Here is a 21,020-nt window from a genome sequence, read left to right as displayed (position 1 = left end):
TTGCTTTTGGTGGTGAAGCAGTGGCATTGGAGTATTGCTTGGAAGCTGATAGAGATGATGCTGAGACAACATATTTCAAAACGCAATCTTTTAGTCTGGAAGGAAAACCATAAGTTAAAAGCTGGATTCTAATCAGAGCCAATATAAGAAGCAGCAGGGGATCACTTTTACTTTAAAATGGTATTGCTGCATCAGTGAAAACCTCTGGTTTCTTTTTCTTCAAAGTAAATATACATACCAAATCAAGCTGATGCTTAAGAAATGAGTGGATGAATTCTGAATTATAAATTAGTGCAAGGCCATTATCATAAATTCACATTTTTTAAAGTAACATATTTGAAATTTACTGGGAAGTGTGGGGTGTTGAATTTTGCAAGCTGTGAGTGCAGGTGATCTGTCACTAGAGCAGGATGCATGTAGTAAGAACAATTGAATCGATGTTCTTTCATTTACACTGCTGCCAGTTCTTGTTTGGCTGAAATCCAGCATAACAGTAAAATGTATGGATTTTGGTCTGGTTTAAAGACTGGTTTGGGGGATTTTTTTTTAATTATGGATTGTCATGTCTGCCATACATATTTCAGTGTTTTTAATTTTTTCAAGTTGTTCCTACCCTGTGTTTTAATTAAACACAGGCATTAGAATTTGAGTTAAGAATGAATGTACAGCTGTATAAATGTCATCATAGATGCATAATATGTTTTTTCTCCTGTATTTTTAAAGAGGGTGGTTTCCCCTTTTCCATCTGCTGAAAATAGTATGTAGCCATGCATCCAAGCTTGGGTATATGCAAGAATTTGAACACTGGCTTATTATATTAACCTGGTTACTATGTTTCTTGACCCTGTTTAAAAGCAGGTCTGAAAAGAGATAGAGCATTTAATTTTTCTTAATCTGTAGCCTTTTCTTTTCTCTGGTGTTTCTTTTGAAAAACCTGAAAACATTGGAAAAAAAAACCCTGTGCTATCACAGTGCAGGTAGTCTTAAAATTCTTTTTGGCTACTTACTAACAAAACTAAGATGAACTACAAGAAGTTTACTTGCTTTTAAGATGAAAACATCAGTTGGGGGGGGGTGGGGATAACCTTTCTGTAGTTTACCCAAGATGTCTGTAAATGAACTTAAAGGTAATTATGTATATAAATAAAAAAAAAGGCAGTGGTATTGGATGGGACACTCAAGACTGTAATGAAAACACCTCTTCCTGACTTCTACCTGCTTGTTTGCCATAGGCATGTAAAAATCCCGTCAGGTAGCATGACAGTCAGAAGGCATGTGGATAACTTCAGATGGTTCTGTCTAGTAGTTTCTCTACTTACTTTTCCAGATGTCAGTGTCACACTATTAAAAGGAAAGGCTAATAGTTTGTTTTGTAGATCTCCTGCTTGTGCCCCAGCGTATACCCATATTTAGATTTCTGCAATCTGATCTACGTTCCTAGCAGTCACAAGGGTCTAAAGGATGCATATGTAAATACTTCTGATATTGCTGTTAATTCTGTATAGTTTACCAAGAATCCTGATAATTGCTGCATGTCTACTTAGAGGCAGCACTTACGATGAATCAATTATAATATGTTTTATTTAAAACAGCAGAATAAAGAGAAATGGATTGGTTGGGAAAACGTACAGTGCATACTGTGACATGATGTTTATTGTTGAAAAATGCATTGAAATGTGGGTGTTGAAGCTATAGTAAAAATGTATTATTTTATTTTAATGCTTACTGATTATTTTTTTTTTTTTCCACTCTTCCCTAAGGTTTGGAGAAGCAGTTAATGGAAATTTAGTGGTTGGTACACTGGCCTGGCCTTCTCCATGGGTTATTGTGATTGGTTCATTCTTTTCAACATGTGGTGCTGGTCTCCAGAGTCTCACTGGTGCACCCCGTCTGTTACAGGCCATTGCAAGAGATGGCATTGTACCATTTATTCAAGTGAGATTTTTTTTTTCTTTACAGTATTTCAAATATGGCTTATATTTGGATTAAAAAAAGGCATTATTTCTGCCATTCCTGTAAAACTCTGAGGAAAAGATTTGGAGCTCAATTCTAACTGTGTGCAATAATAGATCAAACTATTGTAGGACAAAGTTTGAACTGGAATATTTCTGTGCAATGGAATTTCATTACTTTTCTTCTTGCACATAGAAATTACTGGTTCAAAACTGGGAATATAAGTCTTCTATAAATGGAAATAAATGAACTAAGAAGCAACATAACAACTGAACTTCTTGACTCCAGGCTGTGTTTACAACTTGTATTTGTGAACAGGGTTGATTTAATCTCGCTGTGGAACTTCTCATATCATAGAGATACATTTTGAATTTTTATTCTTTTTTGTAAGCTAAATAAAGTCAACAAAGATGTAACAATAGAATTCTGTCCCATGACTGTGAACATTAAGATTATTCCGATATCCCTGTGCATGTTTTTAAAAAAAAAAAAAATCAGATTTTTCTCAAAGGAAGTGAATAAGGGATCTGGCAAACAGAAGAAGATAAGAGAAACCTTCCTGGAAGATATTTAAGACAATTGCAGAGCTGCATCTGCAGAAATTAGACAGCTAGACTTGAGTTAAAAATAATTAAATAAAATTCCAATAGATGATCATGTTTAGAGAGCAAAGCTGTGATTTCTGTGGTGTACTTTGGAGTTTGAAAGCTTACCTCAAACTGCCAAGAGTAGCCAACAGTTGCATGACACAATGGTAACCTACCAAGAACAGGTTCAAGTATAAACAAACAGGATTATGTCTGAGTAACTATGAATATTTTGGGAACAGAGTTAAGGAACAGTTTTCAAATTTAGTGCACAGAAAGAAATTGCAGATAGCACAGACACGGAAGGTAGTTAGGGCTGAATTTATGACAATAGGCTGTTCTGTTTGGAGAGAGTCTTGAGGATGATTTGGAGCACTTGTTTTTGTATGTGTCTCTGGGAGATTTATATCATTATTTTGATACCTAAGTTATGTGACCAAACTTATGTCTGGGGTCTTGGTCAGATCTGTGCTCCATGATCTAGGTTACTGTCCCACATCTGAGGTCAGCGTAGCATGTTATGTTAAAAATAGACTATTGCTTTTGGCGAATAACTTCGCTATCTCTGAATAGAGTCTTATAATCTATCTTCAGTGAGGGCTAGGCGTAGAATAGCAGCAGCCTGGTTTGGTTCCGAGTTTGGGGAAAGCCTACAATGAGTTAACATGTTGATTTGTGACTTGAGAAAATTCCTGAGCTAGGATGTGCCTAGGACTGTTATGAATGACGGGTTAGCTGGAGAATGAGTGGATATGGGTGGGAAACATCTGAGGATGACGAAGGTGTGCAGAATATGTGGGAATGGGAAAATGAGAAAGGGCTTATGTGAAGAGAGGGAAGGAGCACACAGGGAATGGGTTAGAGGAGATAGTTAGAAAAGCTGAGAAGCAAAGCAAAAGGAAAGAGGTAATGCTAGTTGCTTTGGCGGGGTGGGTTGTCTTTTGTGTGTTGTGGGGGTTTTTTTGTTGTGTGTGTTTTGTGGTTTTTTGGGTTTTTTTTTTGTTTTTTTTAAAGGCAGGTCATACTGCTGTTGCCAACTTTTTTCTTAGTCTTTAATCATTTGGTTCCATTCCACTGCTGCTGCTTCCCTGGTCTGTCTGCTAGTGCCTAGTCTCAGTAGGGCTATATCCTTGATATTTTCTCTTAGATCCTTCTCTTCTCCTTGGCTGGAGGGGAGAATTGTCACTGGAAGTGTACACTAGTGTTGCTGCTGGAAGCAGGAACCAGAAGAGTTAACGAATGAAGAAGTAAACAAGTCACTGGTTTGAGCTGCGCTGCAGCTACAGTATTGGCAACTTGTTCATTGAGAAAGTTCTATCACTGTTCCCTTGGTTTAGGAGCATTTTTTCTACCAGTGGTGGAGAAGGATGATGAGGATGTGCAAGAATATCAAACATTTATTTCACAGTTGAGAGCAGTGGCACGTTCCCTGGCTTGCAAAACCTGTATCTATAACTGGAAGTAAATGCACTAAGTATGCTGGGGTGGGGGGACAGAATCGTGTTGGAATTTGACTTGTGAGTGGGAAGGGGTTGTAATGCAATAAATTGTAGATGCTGTGTTGTATTGAGACACAAATGAAAAATTTCACTTTTGTCTGAAGTAAAAAATTCGTGCTTGGTGAGAAGGTGGCGGTATGATTCCATCTTAGCAGGGTTAGATTTGAAAGGAGTGAAGAACTGGAAGGAAAAAAACTTCCGTGGTTTGAAAAGTGAGGGAAAGGGAATCCAGGAGAAGCAGAATGTTTGAAGAGGGGTTTGAGACTTGAAAAGTGCTTGCAGTTTTGGAGTGATATAGCTGCTGTATGGACAGTCAAGAAAATGATTGCAAGGAGATTAATATTAGTATGACATATTTAAGAAAAAAACAAAAGACTTGAAACATGAGCAGAAAAAATGGCATGTTAATATAAGGGAAGGAAGATTGTTGGATGACACGAAGCTCAGGCAAGAAGACTGTGGAGAATGAGGTGAAGAAGCTAGACATTTGGAAAGGAAGCTATTATGGAAAATGGGAGTGACAGTTTAGTCTTTATAATTACATGGAGAAATATGGAGGAGAATAAATACAGCTGGAACTTCAGGTGAGGCATTTTGCCATCTATCGCCAGTACAGCTGGATAGAATTGTCCCCAAAGGAAATTACCATATGCAAAGTGATTTTTAGTAGGGCTCTTTGCAGGATCATAGGCTTAACTAAGTCCTCTTTAAAGATTGACATTTATGTTCGTTAGTACTGAGTTGATGCCTATTTTATATGTTACAAAAAAGTACTGTCCTCAACTATATTAGCTTTTTATAGACTAAGCATAAATCTCTGATGCATGTGGGTTTTAAGTTACTTAAGATTATTTCAACAGCAACTGCAATAGTACTTCAACATTATGTAGTAATTGCTTATTTTAGTAAACACTTTTCATATTGGAAATGTGTATGTTTGCAATTTTGTTGGTGGCTTTTTGTAGTATAGATTGCTTCATTTTCCTTTGTAACTAATGACAGTTTTGTTTCCAGTTAGAGTTAGTTTACAATCTGCACCATATTTCATAACTGTATAATGAACAGCTTTCCCTAATCTTACTGTTTACTTGAATTGAACTAGGTATTTGGTCATGGAAAAGCAAATGGAGAACCAACTTGGGCTCTGCTCCTCACTGCTGGTATTTGTGAAATAGGAATTTTGATAGCCTCATTGGACAGTGTAGCACCAATTCTTTCAATGTAAGTATGCATATGATGTTTTGTGTTCTTAAGTTAGAGTGTTTTATTTGTAAATTACCTAGTTAATGATTTTTCTTTTTTAAATGCTAGACTTTTTTTTTCCTAACAAATTCTATTCCTATTTGATCCTGGAGATAATATGAAACAACAAGATGTTTTGGCTGGAATGAGTTTCTAGGCACAAAGAAACTTTCCATGTCAGAGTCATTGAATGCTAGAAAAAATATGTTCAACTTTTAAAAACCTGCATTTTAAAATAAAAATTCCTCTATTTTAGCTCAAGTGCAAACAATTTAATGTTTTATGGTGTGAACTGAACTTTGTTTTACTGACTGTCTTGGAAGTTTATCCCATATGTCATGGGTTGACCTTAGCAGGCAGTTTGGGCTCACCCAATCGCTCACTTACTCCTCCCCAGTGCAGTGGAGGAGAGAATCAGAAGGGTAAAAGTGAGAAAACTCATGGATTGAGATAAAGACGATTTAATAGGTAACGCAGAAGCTCCACGCACAAGCAAAGCAAAATAAGGAATTAATTCACTATCGATAGGCAGATGTTTAGCCGTTTCCAGGAGAGCAGGGCTTCACCAATTGTTGCTGCTACTTGGGAGAACAAACACCATCAAGTCCACATGTCCCCCTCCTTCTTCCTCCTTTCCCTGAGCTGTTACCGCTGAGCATAGTGTCATACAGTATTGAATATCCCTTTGGTCAACTGTACCAGCTATGTCTCCTCCCCAAGACTATTTGCTGGTAGACAGCAAAAAAAAAACCAGAGAAGGCCTTGATGCTGTGTAAGCCCTGCTCAGCAACAGCTAAAACATCTCTGTCTTATCAACACTGTTTTGGTTACAAATCCAGAACATGGCATAATATGAGCTACTATGAAGAAAATCAACTCTATTCCAGCCAAAACCAGTATACCATGATTGTCAGTTGTTTGCCATGTTTTCTCTGAAATCTTTGAAGCTCTATATTATGCTAATACCATGTTTTGAGGACTAATATTCTACAAGTATTAATTTAATCTATGTCTTATGTTCTGTTGGCCACTGTGAACACAATGTATGAGTTCCCACCCTTTTGAATTGTGTTCAGCCTTTTAATGCAAATCTGTCCAGTTAATTTCTTATTGGAAAATACTCTTTTTTTCTTTTTTTTTTCCCTTAACAGGTTTTTCCTTATGTGCTATATGTTTGTAAATCTGGCTTGTGCAGTTCAGACGCTTTTACGGACTCCCAACTGGAGACCTCGTTTCAAGTATTACCATTGGTAGGGAATATTCCTTTATTCAGAAGAGTTAAAGCTAATTATGCGGGCATAAATTGTTGATTTATTTGCAATAATAACCCAAAATCTCCTTTCTGACTTATATGAATTTTAAGATGATTCATGCACTGAATAACAGCAACACTTGTTTTCATGTGTTTGGAATAGGGCTAGTAATAGCTGTGGTCATGAAAACATGTGGCTGATGTAGAAGGTTTGGGAAGGGGCTACAGATTGACATTTAATATTGCTTATAAGACAAGAGATCTTCTAAATAAGTGAGAATGAAGATGAAAAAATATAATCTGTCTTTCATATATAGATAAGGAGAATGGGTAAAAATGTTCAGGAAGGTTGATACGATTTCCATTTTTGTTATAAAAAAGAGGAAAAAAAAAAGAGGGGGAATAAAAACCCCAAACCCAAACCTTGTACAGAAAAGTCTCATTTGATATACATCAGTTGGCTCTTTAATGATATGATCACTATTTTTAAAATATGTAATGGTTTGGGTATTGCGTTTGATAACTGAAGTAGACAAGTGGATACTTGACAAAGTCAGTGAAGGTCAATTATACAAAAAGTGTGGGGGTGGGTTTTTTGTGTTGTGGTTGTAGTTTTTTTTTTTAATGGCTTAAGAGTTCGAACATTTCAAACTAAGATTGGGAAAGTGGTTTATTTATTTATTTATTACCGAATGTTTAAAAATACATATGTTTGTTTAATTAACAGTAATTCTGTTGAGAAATTTTAGTGCTGAAATGCCTTGAAGGCTAGAGGCTTTAGGAGATAAGCTGGCCTGATTCTAGGATGTGAGAGTTGCTTATTCTTTTTCCTTTTAAAGAACTGACTGAGAATGAAATGTCACAGTTTTAGCCCTGCAAAATCTCTTAGAATATGCTCAGTAGGCACTTACTAGTTTGGCATCTAAACCTCCAAATACATCAGCGCCTGTCTCCCAGTCTGTCACTGCAAACACCTAGTAGTATTTGCAACATCAAGAAGGAAAATGGGGATTGCTGTCTTTTTGGTTTTGTTTTGTGTGTTGTTTTTGTTTTGTTTTGTTCCACCTCCCCTGAATAATCTGATTGTGGAAGAAGTATAGTAGGAGTTACAAAGTTGCTTAAAAGCTAAGGCAGGTGGATAAGGTGGAGGGTAGAAAGAGGTACGGGATGGACCATGGTGAGGAAGAAAAAGCAAAGGATTGTGATGTCGCAGCAGTAGAGTTTGTAACTATTTGGCAACAGTTTGGTTTTTTTAAATCTCTTTCCTAGAGAGATCAGTGAGCCAACTGACTCAATGTGACTAGTTCTAGCCAAAGCAAGTGTCGGTACACTTGGCCAGAATTGGGATGGGACTTTATTTTTTGAGTGAAATTAGAGTCTTAGGTTGGCTAAGTCAAGCATGTAAGAGCAGCTGGTGTTCTTTTGGACAAGCTACTTTGATGTCCTCAGAACAGGTAGAAAGCATTTCTTTGGTTTAAAACTGGATGCACTTGGAGTCAATACTTTGTATGGTACCAAAGAAGAAAACTGAAGGTACCAAACAAAAGCAGGGTCTGCTAAGACGCTTTGTTAATACAGTGAAAGTTGGCTTTAATTTGGAAGTCGCGTGAAAAGAAATCTGGGCTGTCATATGTGACTAAAAGCATTCACAAAACTGTCTAGTTCTGAGCTGATCTACATCTGTCTTGAATAATAATGTGGGCAAACCAGGCATATAAACTCTAACCTGGAAATGCTTCTGTAACTTTTTCAGTTTAGTCATTCTTTCTTTATAGCCTTTAAAAGATTGTTTTCTGTATTCTCTTCTACTGTCCTGTGTTCTTTCCCAAGAGACAGGCCACAACAGAATTGGAGGATATAACTGATGAGTCACATTTCATTTAAACTGATCAACTATTTTTGCTGGAAGTGACATAATGTTGTTTAGTATTGTTTGAGGAAATTTTTTTTTAGCTTAAATTCAAATCAACAGTAAGTGATAGAAATATGTTTTGAAACTGACCTTACTTGGAGGTACTGATAAAATGTATTAAATGTATTGTTATATCTAGTTGAGTTGTATTATGTCACACAAAGGTTCAGAATGTATTTTTTTAATAAAATAGAATTGGGACAATGTATTTTTATTTATGTAGTAGCAATGAAGAAGAAAGGCCTTTCTGGAAGTTAACTTAAATAAGAACTGACTTTGTAGAACATTTGCATGCCTATTTAAAAAAATGGAAAAAAATGGTTTCTTTTAGGACTCTTTCATTCCTGGGGATGAGTTTATGTCTTGCCTTGATGTTCATTTGCTCTTGGTACTATGCTTTGATTGCCATGCTAATCGCAGGATGTATATACAAATACATAGAATATAGAGGGTAAGACCATATATCTTATTTATTCTATATTTAATTATCTTTAACATTCAGCACAAAGCACTTTTGTATACAATAGATACAACTGAAGTAATAGAATTAAGAGTATTCCTTGAAACAAGGTAAGATCCCGACTCTGTTAAAGGTTGTAAGTTTACAGGTTCTCCTTTATCTGGAAGCTCTGTTCCAAACTTCTCAACATCCAGAACGAATCAAAATAAGAACCAATAAGGCTGGGAAACTTTAATTTGAGCAGAGATATGGTTGGACTTGATGATCTTTGAGGTCTCTTCCAACCATAATGATTCTATGATTCTATGAGATTATGGTGTAAAGTTTTGGTACTTCAGGAACGTCACCTTTTAATATCAAGCAGCACCTGTTACAAAACTGTTATCTTATTAACTTATGCTAAAGACCAAAAACTTTACTCTTCTGTGTGGACTGTAGCACTTTTTAGAAAGAATCATACTGAACAATCCAGAGCACCCGCTGAAAATTACCTGTTTTCTGAAGTCTTAGATAATCTTTAAACTGCAACATACTTTGCATTGTATGGATTTGACAAGGAACACATACAGAGCCACACCTGTAAGAGATGCTGTGCAAGTGGAAGACTTAAAGAGCATGCTAAGTTCATTTAAAAAACCAAACAAAAAAACAACAGAAAAAACCCCACCCCAAACATCAAAAAGCCAACAACCAGAAAAAAAATAACCCCAGCTAAACAACATATCCAAACATTAAAGGTGATTATGACCAGTAATGTGTGGGCTTTCCCTTTCTAAGGAAAGACGCCCAATGCTGAAAGATTCTGGTCAGGAAAAATAGTAAGATCTTGGAGCAGGAAATTGAAGTGAGACGAGTTGTTTTGCTGAGTTATTAAGCACAGGTCTTAAGTGGATCAGCTGGTATAAACACCTCCACCTTGTGGGTTCTCCATCTTTTAGTATCTCCATTTCCAGATTAGATGCTTTCCAGGCTTGTAACAGCTCCATTTACTGTGTTAATTATAAAGAAATTTATTTGCCTATTTTACCCAGGAAGTCAGATCAGATGATAACAGTTCTGCTTGTGTGTGTAGGTATGCATATAAGTAAAATTATATGCATGTCCAAATTCATATACAAACTCTGCAAATGTTGGTGCATAGCCAGCACATCTACCCTGTAGAAAGTGATTGATTCTTTTTTGCAGAAATTTAACTTATTTTCTCCCTGCCTTTACAAATACAGGGGCTGATTTGGTGGTGGGGAGAAACTCACCTTGAAATGTTCTAAAAACTGCTGTCTGGAGAAAACCTCAGTTTTTAATTTTTGGATAACTAAGTCAAAGAAACTTACATGATTGTGCTGTCTGTCAGGGTACACCTTAATTGCCCATGTTGCTCTTTAATAGCTTTTGAACTAAGTTTGGCTTATTTCATCTAAATTTTGAAAGAAGGCTAGAGGTAACAAAGTTCCATGAGAAATCATGAATGGAAATAAGAGGGAGGGAGGACAAAGGAGATGGACCTCTTGCCATAGTAGAATCCCCACAAAGGAAAACATGTTAGCCTAATAGTTATTTTTTTATTTGGTTGACCACCTGGCGTATAGCATAGCTTTGTGTTGGGAGAAAGAGGAGCAGAAAATGTAGGGAGATTGAAAGTGGTCAGGAGGGTAGATAAAGCTTTAGGCTCATCTGGGAGAGAAACTGGGAAGAAAAGGAAGTGGAGAAAGCTGTAGTAGTGGTGTTTTGACATACAAAGTCAAGTTTCACTTACTCATTCTGCTTCTTTGAAACAATTCCTTTTAAGTAGCCCTCACTTATTCTACTGCTTAAGAGCAACTTAAGTAGCTCTCATGATTACAAAAAGGCTTTTGAGGTATGAATAAAATAGGCTATAATAAATATTTATAAATAGTTAATAAATAGTTCCCTGGAAGGGACCTGAAACTGCTTCATCTTGGTTAGCCTTCATTCTTGATTTAAATCTGCAAGATGAGGTTTTTTTATGGATTCATGCAAAAAAGAGTGTTGTTTTTTTTTAATGCGCATTATCCCTCAATGTACTTAAAGAAAATGTACTTAATTTGTATAAATAAATGAGACTCTGTTAATTGACTCTTTTCTACACCCTGAAGAGCGGAAAAAGAATGGGGTGATGGAATCCGAGGACTGTCTCTGAATGCGGCTCGCTATGCTTTGCTTCGTGTTGAAGATGGTCCTCCTCACACCAAGAACTGGAGGTAAGCTATACGCCTTCCAAGGTCACATAATTCTTGAAATATATAAATCTATTGGGGAATACTGCTGGTAAAGCTAATGGACAAAGTGAAATTCACCATTAAAACAACATTGTTAACTTGGGCAAGGCAATGATGTCATAGCAATAGTGTTATTTTATCGCAATAGAATGCAACTTATGGTCAGCACATAATCAGCTTTGCTAGGAATATGGATAAACTAACTCAAACTTAAATCCATGTGGTGTTGACATAGTTTTCCAAAGTGCAGAAGAATTTTAATGTCTTATTATTTATAGATTTTCAGATTCAACGGAACAGTTATCATTGAGTCCCACTGTCTCTATAGAAGAAATGCTGCAATTCCAGAAGTTGTTTTGGTTTTTTTTTTGCTTCTATACATGTTCCCTCTGAAATACATTGTATAAATATACAGAGGATCCACTGTTTAACTAGGTTTTTTGTGGCAATCTTTTTTTTTTTGTGGCAAGCTTCATTTAATAGTAACGCTTTCTAAATTACTTAGATATCATTAAAACAAAATCTCATGTCTGCTGTCTGTTTGTATGTAATAGGGTTAGATGTCCACTACTACTTTTGCAAAATATTCTTGTTAAACTATCAATTTTCTCAAGGCCAACACAAAAAATTACTTGGCATTTAAAAACAAAAGGATGTTTGCACATTGTCACTTCTGATGAAAGTAATGCAAACCAGAAGAACCCTGATCGGTGGAACACATAAAAAAGAAGTTGTCACTAAATGTGATACTTGAATTACGGTCACTGCTCTGTGGTAATATCTGTGGGTGCATGCACATGCAATGTTCTGTTGCCCTTCAGTGTAACAGCATTATTTTACCATTTGTCGTGGAACTGATGCGCATAGGCAGTTACTATGGAATACCTGAGCCATGTTATTCTGTACCTAAAGTGTTGTTGCTGTTGCAAATTATGACTTCTTTCCTTGATGGTTGAATGTTTTCCATTGAATTAAGCACTTAATCTGCATTTCATTAATTGTTAATTCTAATTTTCCAATTCTTTCTTACTTTTCTATATATGTGTATGTTTAACTTTTTTTTTTTTGACAGACCTCAACTTTTGGTCTTGTTAAACTTGGATAGTGAGCAGTTAGTGAAACATCCTAGATTGCTTTCTTTTACCTCTCAGTTGAAGGCTGGTAAAGGACTGACTATCGTGGGCTCTGTGCTTCAGGGAATCTACTTGGATAAATATACAGAAACTCAGAAAGCTGAAGAGGTATGTAGAAGACCACTTACGAATGCTTGTATCTTCCGTTCCTGTTTAAATGTTGAATCTGGATAACTCATATCTTGAATTAGAGCAGACTGTTGTAAAGTATTGAATAAGACATCAGTCTTTACTATCAGCACAATCAATGATTATGTGCAAAGAATAGGTTGGTGCGTGTAGCAAAATGTTTTATAGAATTTCCCAATAGGATGAGAGAATGCTGATACCTTTTAGATTTTTATTTTCTTTAATATTGAGAGCCTTGGGCTGACAATCTAATTGCATTGTTGAAAAAGCCAAATGATATTTAATGAATTACCTTATAAAGAAAACAGATTTATTTAACAAAAAATTTAACATTTCTTCAACAAATGCAGATGTGTTTGGCATAATTTCATCTTCTGGATGTATACCTGGTATTTTCTACATTGTCCTAGAAATATATAGCAGAGCCAGGATTAGGAGCAGTATTTGCCAGATTCCCACTCTGTTGCTTAACTGCAAACAGCATCCTTCTTGAGATGCTTTGCTTTACTTTCTTTTTTTTTCCCCTTTCCTATTTATCCCATATCTCCAGAGAAAGTAGGATGAGGTAGGAAAAAATAGTAAGTTGTCATGTAATTTAAGATGACATCTAATTGTGCTTACAAACACAAGTGAATTTAAATGCTTCTCTTTTCCTGACAACTTATCAGTATTTGACTGTGCTACCCGATTGGAAATACATAGACATTTTTGTGGGAAGCCCTTGAAAATACCTGAACCTAATTTCAAATTGTCCCCTGAAATAAGGAAAAAAGGAAGCTAGTAGACTGAGCTTCTGAAGATCCGTTGTTCATACACCTTGCATTTTCAATGCAAAGCAAGCTTCCCTTTTTGTTCAGCGTTAAACAACTTGTGTGCTGCTTTGTTTAATCCAGTATTGGAGTAACTTGGTATAGATAATTGTATTTGCTTACCTACACAAACTCTCCTACCCCTAACTTTATGGAGTGGGGAAACATTTTTTAGAAAATACCGTGTTTCTTGTAACTTATTGAATAATATTGAAAAATCTATTGCCTTTAGAAAAGTACTATGAAGCCTACTCCAAAATTAGGCTTTGATTGCCATTATATCTTCCAAAAATGGTTAATATCTTCAGTGTTGTTGAAAAGAGTATCAGTCAAAATATCTACTGTTTTGATCCAAGTCATCTTCAAAGCTGTGTAAAATTGCCTGTGACTTATTCAGACCTGATATCTCTAAAATAGACAATCATTTGAGATGTTGAAATAGACTTAACAAAGCTAATTGCTCTTTTTCTCGCAGCTTTCTTATTTCTCCTTCTTGGTATTCAGAGTGTCCCTAGTGGTTTTAAATAATAACCAAGTATAAGGCGAGATGTCCTAGCTGTTATCACATGAAAAGGCTTCAAGAGAGCAATTAGCTTAAAAATATGGTGGAAAAGTCTAGCAAGGATGTATTGTTGTTAAGCTGTTATTATCAACACATATGAGTAGAAAACAAGACCAAGAATACAATCAGGCCTCTGAAATAAAACAAATAAAACCTTTAAACCGAAACTGTTTACCCATGAGGATTTGAAATATTACCAATAGTTGGCTTAACTTGAAATCAACTACACTTTTGAGAGTTGGAACAGGAATGAATTTAAGGGACACCCAATCCCCGGGTTCTCGAGAAAGTCAGACCTGGTGCTAAGATCAAGGAAACTATTGCTTTTAAAACAGAAATGAAGATCAATTGTAAAAGTTTGAGTGTCTGGAGGCCTCATTGGTTTTGGAAAATTTCAACTAGAAAATGTTTTCTGGAAGACTTGTAGGAAATCAAGATTTCTCCTGTCTGTCTTCTAAAGAGAAAAACGCACCTATTTAAAATGAGATGCCTTTGCAGATATTGTTTGTAAAGACAGACTTGTTAGCTTTGCTACCAAACTCTCTGAAGATTTTTTTTTGCTCTACTAAACAGAATTTCTGATGTGAAGCCACAGTGAGCCAGTGCCAGACATTCTGTGATCAAATCTGTTCCTGATGGTTTTTGATAGGAATTTTGGTGCTTCTGAAGTTCCAAATTTTGATATGCTGGTTCTTTCTTCTGAAACCATGCTGATCTCCCACACAAGTCATTGATAATGAAGGGGACCTTTAAAGTTGTGCCATCAAAACATAATAAATGCCAAGGCTGTTGTTCCCTTGGCTGATGTCAACCTTGATACTATTTGGAATGCTACTTTTAAATAAATCAGTTACGTGTCCATATGTTTGTAACTGTTTAAATGAAGGGAAGCCATGTTTAAATCTCCCACACCCCTTTAATTTCATCTAGTCAGTTTATCTTGTCGTTATTCAGCCAGTGATTTGTTGTCCCCTGCACATCTATTTTTCCATGTTGGCAGCCAGTAAGTAAATAATCAGACTCTTGATGTCAAAGTTGTTTAAGGAGCTTTGGCAGCATCTTCTTCTAAAGTCCTTGGCGTCAATGTTTTTCCAAACCCTTCTAGTTCCAAAAGAAAGGACTTGTCATTCCAAACATACAGTGCTTTGTTAGTCTTGACTTAAATAAAGTAACACTGCTTCAGGTAATCTTTAGCAATGCAGTTTTACTCATATCTTGCTCATTCTTCTTTGGAAATAAAAGGATGAATAATTAAAGTAATGAAAAACCTGTGTGTAGTGTCTTCTAGGGAGATGGTTTTTTGGGTTTTAGTTGTCATAGAACAATGTTCGCTCTTTTGGAATTAGCACCTTCTTGATGTTGGTTGTACATAGTAGCTAGTATTTTGCTCTTATTTAGTACTGTTACTCTTTATGGTGCTTATTACCAGTGTTGATGACTATATTTCCCCACATGTAATCTTCCTTTTGCAGAACATTAAGGCCTTAATGGGAGTAGAAAAGACTAAAGGGTTTTGCCAGATTGTGGTATCTCCTAATTTCAGAGATGGAATATCCTATTTAATTCAGTCAGCTGGTCTAGGAGGGATGAAGCACAACACAGTCCTGATGGCATGGCCACAGTCATGGAAGCAGACAGAAAATCGTTTCTCATGGAAAAATTTTGTTGGTATGTTTATTGACTTACGCGTTTGTAATACAACTGTGTAACTAATGTATTTGCTGTGTGGAGGAAATGTGATGCTGAACATCCAGGGGACAAGGGAATATTTCCCCACATCTGACTTCATGTGGAATGGGTTTTCTCAGCCCTCAGTCTCTTCAACCATGGCTTCTCTTGTTCTTCTAAGCAGGTTAGTCACTAAACCCAGGATATCCCTCTTTTGCCTCAGCAGAATCTGGGAGGATTTAAGCTTTTGCATTTAAAACAAAACCAAAATCTGTGAATGAAAACTAGAAGTTCTTGATCAAATGTTTTGTTTTTCCTTGCAGACACTGTACGAGAAACAACAGCAGCTCAGCAAGCACTGTTGGTGGCTAAAAACATTGACTTATTTCCAACGAATCAAGAACGTTTTACTGAAGGAAACATAGATGTGTGGTGGATTGTTCATGATGGTGGTATGCTGATGTTACTGCCTTTTCTCCTTCGACAGCACAAGGCAAGGACCATAGAAAATGGTTGGCACTTCATTTTCTAGCGATGAATAGATCTAAGGGTTTCTAATGAAATATTCTTTCACTTTGATAGTTATGCATCATGATAGCAAATGCCATGTTATGAATTGTTATAATGTATCTTTTTGATAGGTTTGGAGAAAATGTAGAATGCGTATCTTCACTGTCGCTCAAATGGATGATAATAGCATTCAAATGAAGAAGGATCTTCAGATGTTCTTATATCATCTTAGACTGAACGCTGAAGTGGAAGTTGTTGAAATGGTATGTTACGGCATATTTTTTTTAGGTGCAATTAAGGCTAAACTTGGGAAAATGAATTTGGCATTTTTGAAACTAAGAGATGTTAGGCCAGATATAAAAAGGAAAAGATTGCAGTCCCACCAAGAACAAGAAGTTTTTTAAAAAACATTATCTTACCATATCACAATGCTAGTGTATATGGTAGTGAGTTTAATGGTTTTGTCAAGTGGAGTTGAGCCATTTTGATGTGTTAATGCCTACTTCATTTATGAGGGCTAGTCCATAGAGATAGTTCATTCAGGATGGAAAAAGCTTTAATTTTTAGGAGGCAGTGAAAAGGCTGCATGTGCTTAATCCAATAATCCATGGCATCCATCATGAGAGAGGATGAACATGTCTCTGTCTCCAGTGGCTGTATGAATATCTCTCTGGAATAGGGAAGCCCTAGGCCCCCACGAGAGTATGTCAGTTGGTTTTGGCATTGTCAGCCTCTTTGGCGCTGAACAGCAAGACAATACAGCTACAGATTCACAAGTCAAATAGTAACAAAATGAATTTTGTAACTTTTTTCCCTTTTTAAATACTGGTTGTAAACTGCTAAGGAGAAAGGACTAAAGCTGTAGTCTGTCTAGACCCGCTGTTTTTGGCAACTAAGGAAAAACTTAATTTCCAGCACTCAAAGGTGACTAGCATAATGTCCAAAGTAAGAGCAAAAAAACACCCTCAAAAAAACCTTTTAAACTCGTTCTGAAGTGGGAGGAAGAAGATGTATCAAAACTTCGACAACCACAAGTTCCTGGAATGGACAAAACCTATCAAAAAGACTTACTGTGCTAATCAGCCATAAAGCAAACTTTAAGAATCGTTTAAATTACTTATGAAAAAAATTATTTATGAAAAAATTGGTTAGTATTTTGAACTAGGAAGTAAGAAAAATTGTTTTTATTTTATTTTTGTTTTACCTAGAGTACTCAATATGAAAGACTAAAAAACTGTGGCATGTGCAGGTGAAAGAAGATGAACAGAGTACCATAAAAAAGGCATTGGATTTTGAGCAGAAGACAGTATAGGAAGCATAATTTATTCCTTTCTTATGCAGGTCATATTTAACCCCGAGAATCTTCCAAAAGAGAAGACACATGATGAGTCAGTGACAACACAGATGACTCCTATAGATTTTTACATTGTATTTTAGGTTTGAGCTGATGTGAGAGTATAGGCTGGAGTTTCTTCATAAATGCTTCTATTAGTGAACATTTCTCGCTGGTGAAAGGACAATGTGTTATTTTGTGGCTCTAGACAGATTTTAAGGAAACAAGTGTGCACGCATGCTCAGGAGGCAGCAATGCAGATCTAGTTTAAATAAGCACTTTCAAGCCTTTCTCATTGCTGCAGCCTAGTTGGAACAGAACCGTCTGTCCCGAGTACCTCAAATTTGGATAAAAATCACACTATTGGTATAGTAGGATAGATCATTGTACGAGATTGCTGTTTGAAGATGAAGTTTTAAGATTGAGGACAGAAACAATCAGTTATATGCTTGGGATTACTCTAGTGCCATAAATACATCTAGGACTGAATGAATGCAGGAATGAATATGGTACGCTGGCTAAACATTGTTCTTTTGAGTAGTACTTTTCTTCTGATGTTTCTAATGCCTATCTCTTTTGCAGTTTGAAAATGATATTTCTGCATTCACATATGAGAAGACACTTATGATGGAACAGCGATCTCAGATGCTAAAACAGATGCAGCTATCAAATTTTTTTAGAGAGGTAGGGACTTTGGTTTGGCGAGACACTGAAAAATCTGAACGTAGTATTTCTGTGGCCATGGCTTGTAGTCAGTTTCTAACTAGCTTTTATAACTGCATTCTGTGTTAGTTTCTCTACAGCAGGTTTCACTTGCAAGGTTAAAATAACATGTGAGGAAAAAATAATCCTTTTTTATTTGTACAGATGTTTAGAGTTTTCCTGTTCTTGTTAAGATTAGTGCAAGTATTTACTAGCAAAACATTTGAGTGTCAGGGTGGAATATATCAGAACATTCCCAAACTTGACATTTATTAGTAGCTACAGTTCTAAGGTTATTCAACTGGGCTGATTAGCTTTGTGACTTGGTCTTGTGCAATTCACACTAACTATTTTTTAGTTTCTGCATTATTTTGAATGTTTTATGTATCAACTATTTGTTGTTTCTGGAGGCAAAATTAGGCCAACCTATAATCCTATGATATCCAGATGGGAATGCTACATTTACTACTCCCCTACCCTTACTAGTCCACGATAGTATTTTGCATGTTGTAGTGACAAGCTTCACACAGCTGTATTTTCATGAATATTTGTAACTTTTAAATCGTTTTCTTTTTTTTTCCTTTTGGCTTATGCTTCTGCCCCCTCATTTATTCTGTTAACTATCCCATTATTATCAACGCTTTTTAGTAATGTAAAAGGTATTAAATACTTTGATTTTGCTATCACTTATAGTGATTTCCCTCCCATGCCAAATAAGAGGTCTCTGTGTTTAATTTCTCATTTGTAAAATAACTAGAATTTTTTCTTGTGGCTTTTTTGTCTACTGATAATTGTAACTCATCTTATGTCTAAGCCTTTTTGGTGTTAATCCTTCAAGCCAGTGCATTTTGCAGGATTTTTTTAAGGTTCCTAAAGATGCATTGTATTGCTACAACGATGTGCTGCTGTAAATCCTCTTCTCATCTGCATGATGGTAGTTTTCCTTTGGTCTGAGTCTGCCTAACATCTTTTCAGTAAAAAACAAGCTCTCCTGTACTCTTTACTCTCCGGTGTTTTTAAATTTTTCTAGTTTCTTTATTGAACACTGGTATTTTTCCAGTGAAGTTCACTGTAGATTGATTAATCAGTTAGACTTTTAAGGATTTGACTTACTCATAAATGCTTTACAAGTAGCCCAAGGACCTAAGGCTCTGTAGTCTATAGCATATAAATTGTACTGGAGACAAAAGAATTTCTTCTCAGCTCTGTGAGTTGGTTGGAATCTATACTACTGTTTGCTTGGAAGTTTTAACTTCTTTCTCCCCTCACATATTTATTGGTGTGTGTTGTTTGTTGGTTTTTTTTACTCACTTTTGTCTGAATGTAACCATCACCATTATAGCTTTAGTTTGTTCCTTCATATCAGGCAGGGTGAAATCTGAGGTGTAAAGACCATTTAATTTATTTCATGGTCTGAAGTAAAATCCTTGATAATTCCAGGAACATGTAGTACTTATTTCCTGCCTTGTCCAAGAATAAAAGCCATATCCATCTCTTGTTTCTGATTAGGATATCTTAATCTGTCTTGTTCTTCTGTATTTTCATCAGAAAATGTTGTTTAGTTACACCTTCACTTCCTCTGGAGCTACAAGTTGGGTGCCAGGCCCTTTCTTAATCTGATCATCTTCTCTTAAATGAGCTGAGCCATCCCCTCCAGTTTAATGATGACCTCCAAAACGTTTCTCTAATTAATATCACTAGTTCAAATTAGCATTGCTTTTGTTTTCATTATCTGTCTCCAGACATTCAAGTATAACCCTAGTAGTTTTGTTTCCTGTTACCAGCAAGGTTAGTATTTTAACCTCACTTTTGTGCTTGTACACCTTCAAATGAGGTTCAGACCTTTGCAAAGAGGAGAATTTGGTTTTGTACAGCATTCTGTTACTGTTTCCGTCATAGACATGCTCTTATCCCTGAGGAATCACCCTCACTCTCTCCTCTTCTGTCACTTTTTTAAAAGGAACTTTATTTGATCTTGCCTGTGGGTTTTCTTGGGGAAGTGAGACATGGGGATTAATTGGATTTTTGTTTCCTTTTTTCAGAAACTTGGATGATTTGCTTCTATTGAAGTGTAAATATAACACATGCCTGCAAAGCATAAGATCGGCAGACTTAGGTGCAACTGCCAATCATTTATTTATTTGACTTTGACAATAATGCTGCAAAGATGAAAGAAAATATTGAGCCTTGTTAACTTCCTTGCTGGCCTTCCTAGTACTTGTTGGCTTCCTTCTCTGGCTTGTCCTGACTAATGACTGTTGGGCCAATACAATATTATTATATTGTTGGAGCTGTGAGAAGGCAGTCATCCACCCCACCACTACTTTGTGTCGAATTGCACAGCACAAGTGTTGTTGTGCAGAGTGCTGCTGCTAGATAAGATTGGCAGAAATGTGGGTGCATGTAGGTAAGGAGCACAATTATAGTTTGTGAACCACTTGGAAATAAATCAGTATTTATAGAGTCAGAAAGCAGCTTTCTCATATGCTTAAATTTTTTTCATACTTTTGATTGTAACTGAATAAAATCAATACATCTGAATCATCACATATATGAATGTAAAGGGATGTGACCCTCACAAACAAGTCAATAATTTGAGGTTCCGATATAGACTAAAGGATTCAATTCAGTTCATGTTTTCACAAATCTCTCTAAAGAGACTTCATAACTAATTGCTAAACATTTAAAAAAGAGCCCCATAGTATATATCAACAAATGGCCTGTTTGTGAAAACAAACCAAAACAACCAAATCTCATCTATTTAAATGAAGACAATTTTTATTTTGAATAATATAATCATCTGCTTTTTTCTGTAGACTTTTTTTTTTGTCATTGGTAACCTTTTTGTCCCAGATTCAGAGCATCACTGATGAGTCTCGAGGCTCAATCAGAAGAAAAAGCTACTCCAGTCCACAGTCCATTGACCAAGATGCAGAGGCACTGCTGACTAACGATTGTCGAGAGGAGGAGGTAGTTGGGCATAGTACTGGCTAGATATATTTTCCCATTGCAATGCTTGAAGTGCCACTATT

At 36.1% G+C, this 21,020-nt stretch overlaps 1 protein-coding gene across 1 annotated transcript in view; it reads left to right on the top strand.

Moving 5' to 3' along the window:
* LOC104160764 (solute carrier family 12 member 7-like) overlaps nucleotides 1–21,020 on the top strand; it is a 50,805-nt gene that overhangs the window by 22,568 nt on the left and 7,217 nt on the right. The window contains exons 12-22 of the mRNA XM_009698979.1: nucleotides 1,761–1,935; nucleotides 5,142–5,260; nucleotides 6,433–6,531; nucleotides 8,777–8,896; nucleotides 11,020–11,124; nucleotides 12,215–12,383; nucleotides 15,248–15,443; nucleotides 15,767–15,936; nucleotides 16,085–16,216; nucleotides 17,869–17,970; nucleotides 20,842–20,958. Of these exons, the coding sequence (XP_009697281.1) occupies nucleotides 1,761–1,935; nucleotides 5,142–5,260; nucleotides 6,433–6,531; nucleotides 8,777–8,896; nucleotides 11,020–11,124; nucleotides 12,215–12,383; nucleotides 15,248–15,443; nucleotides 15,767–15,936; nucleotides 16,085–16,216; nucleotides 17,869–17,970; nucleotides 20,842–20,958 (1,504 nt within the window). The remainder of the gene's footprint in view (nucleotides 1–1,760; nucleotides 1,936–5,141; nucleotides 5,261–6,432; nucleotides 6,532–8,776; nucleotides 8,897–11,019; nucleotides 11,125–12,214; nucleotides 12,384–15,247; nucleotides 15,444–15,766; nucleotides 15,937–16,084; nucleotides 16,217–17,868; nucleotides 17,971–20,841; nucleotides 20,959–21,020) is intronic.

This window comes from Cariama cristata, unplaced genomic scaffold (assembly GCF_000690535.1).
Source record: "Cariama cristata isolate BGI_N322 unplaced genomic scaffold, ASM69053v1 scaffold5224, whole genome shotgun sequence".
Taxonomy (NCBI): Eukaryota; Metazoa; Chordata; class Aves; order Cariamiformes; family Cariamidae; genus Cariama; species Cariama cristata.
Note: the sequence above shows the minus strand (reverse complement) of the source record. Positions and strands in the feature narration are given on the sequence as shown.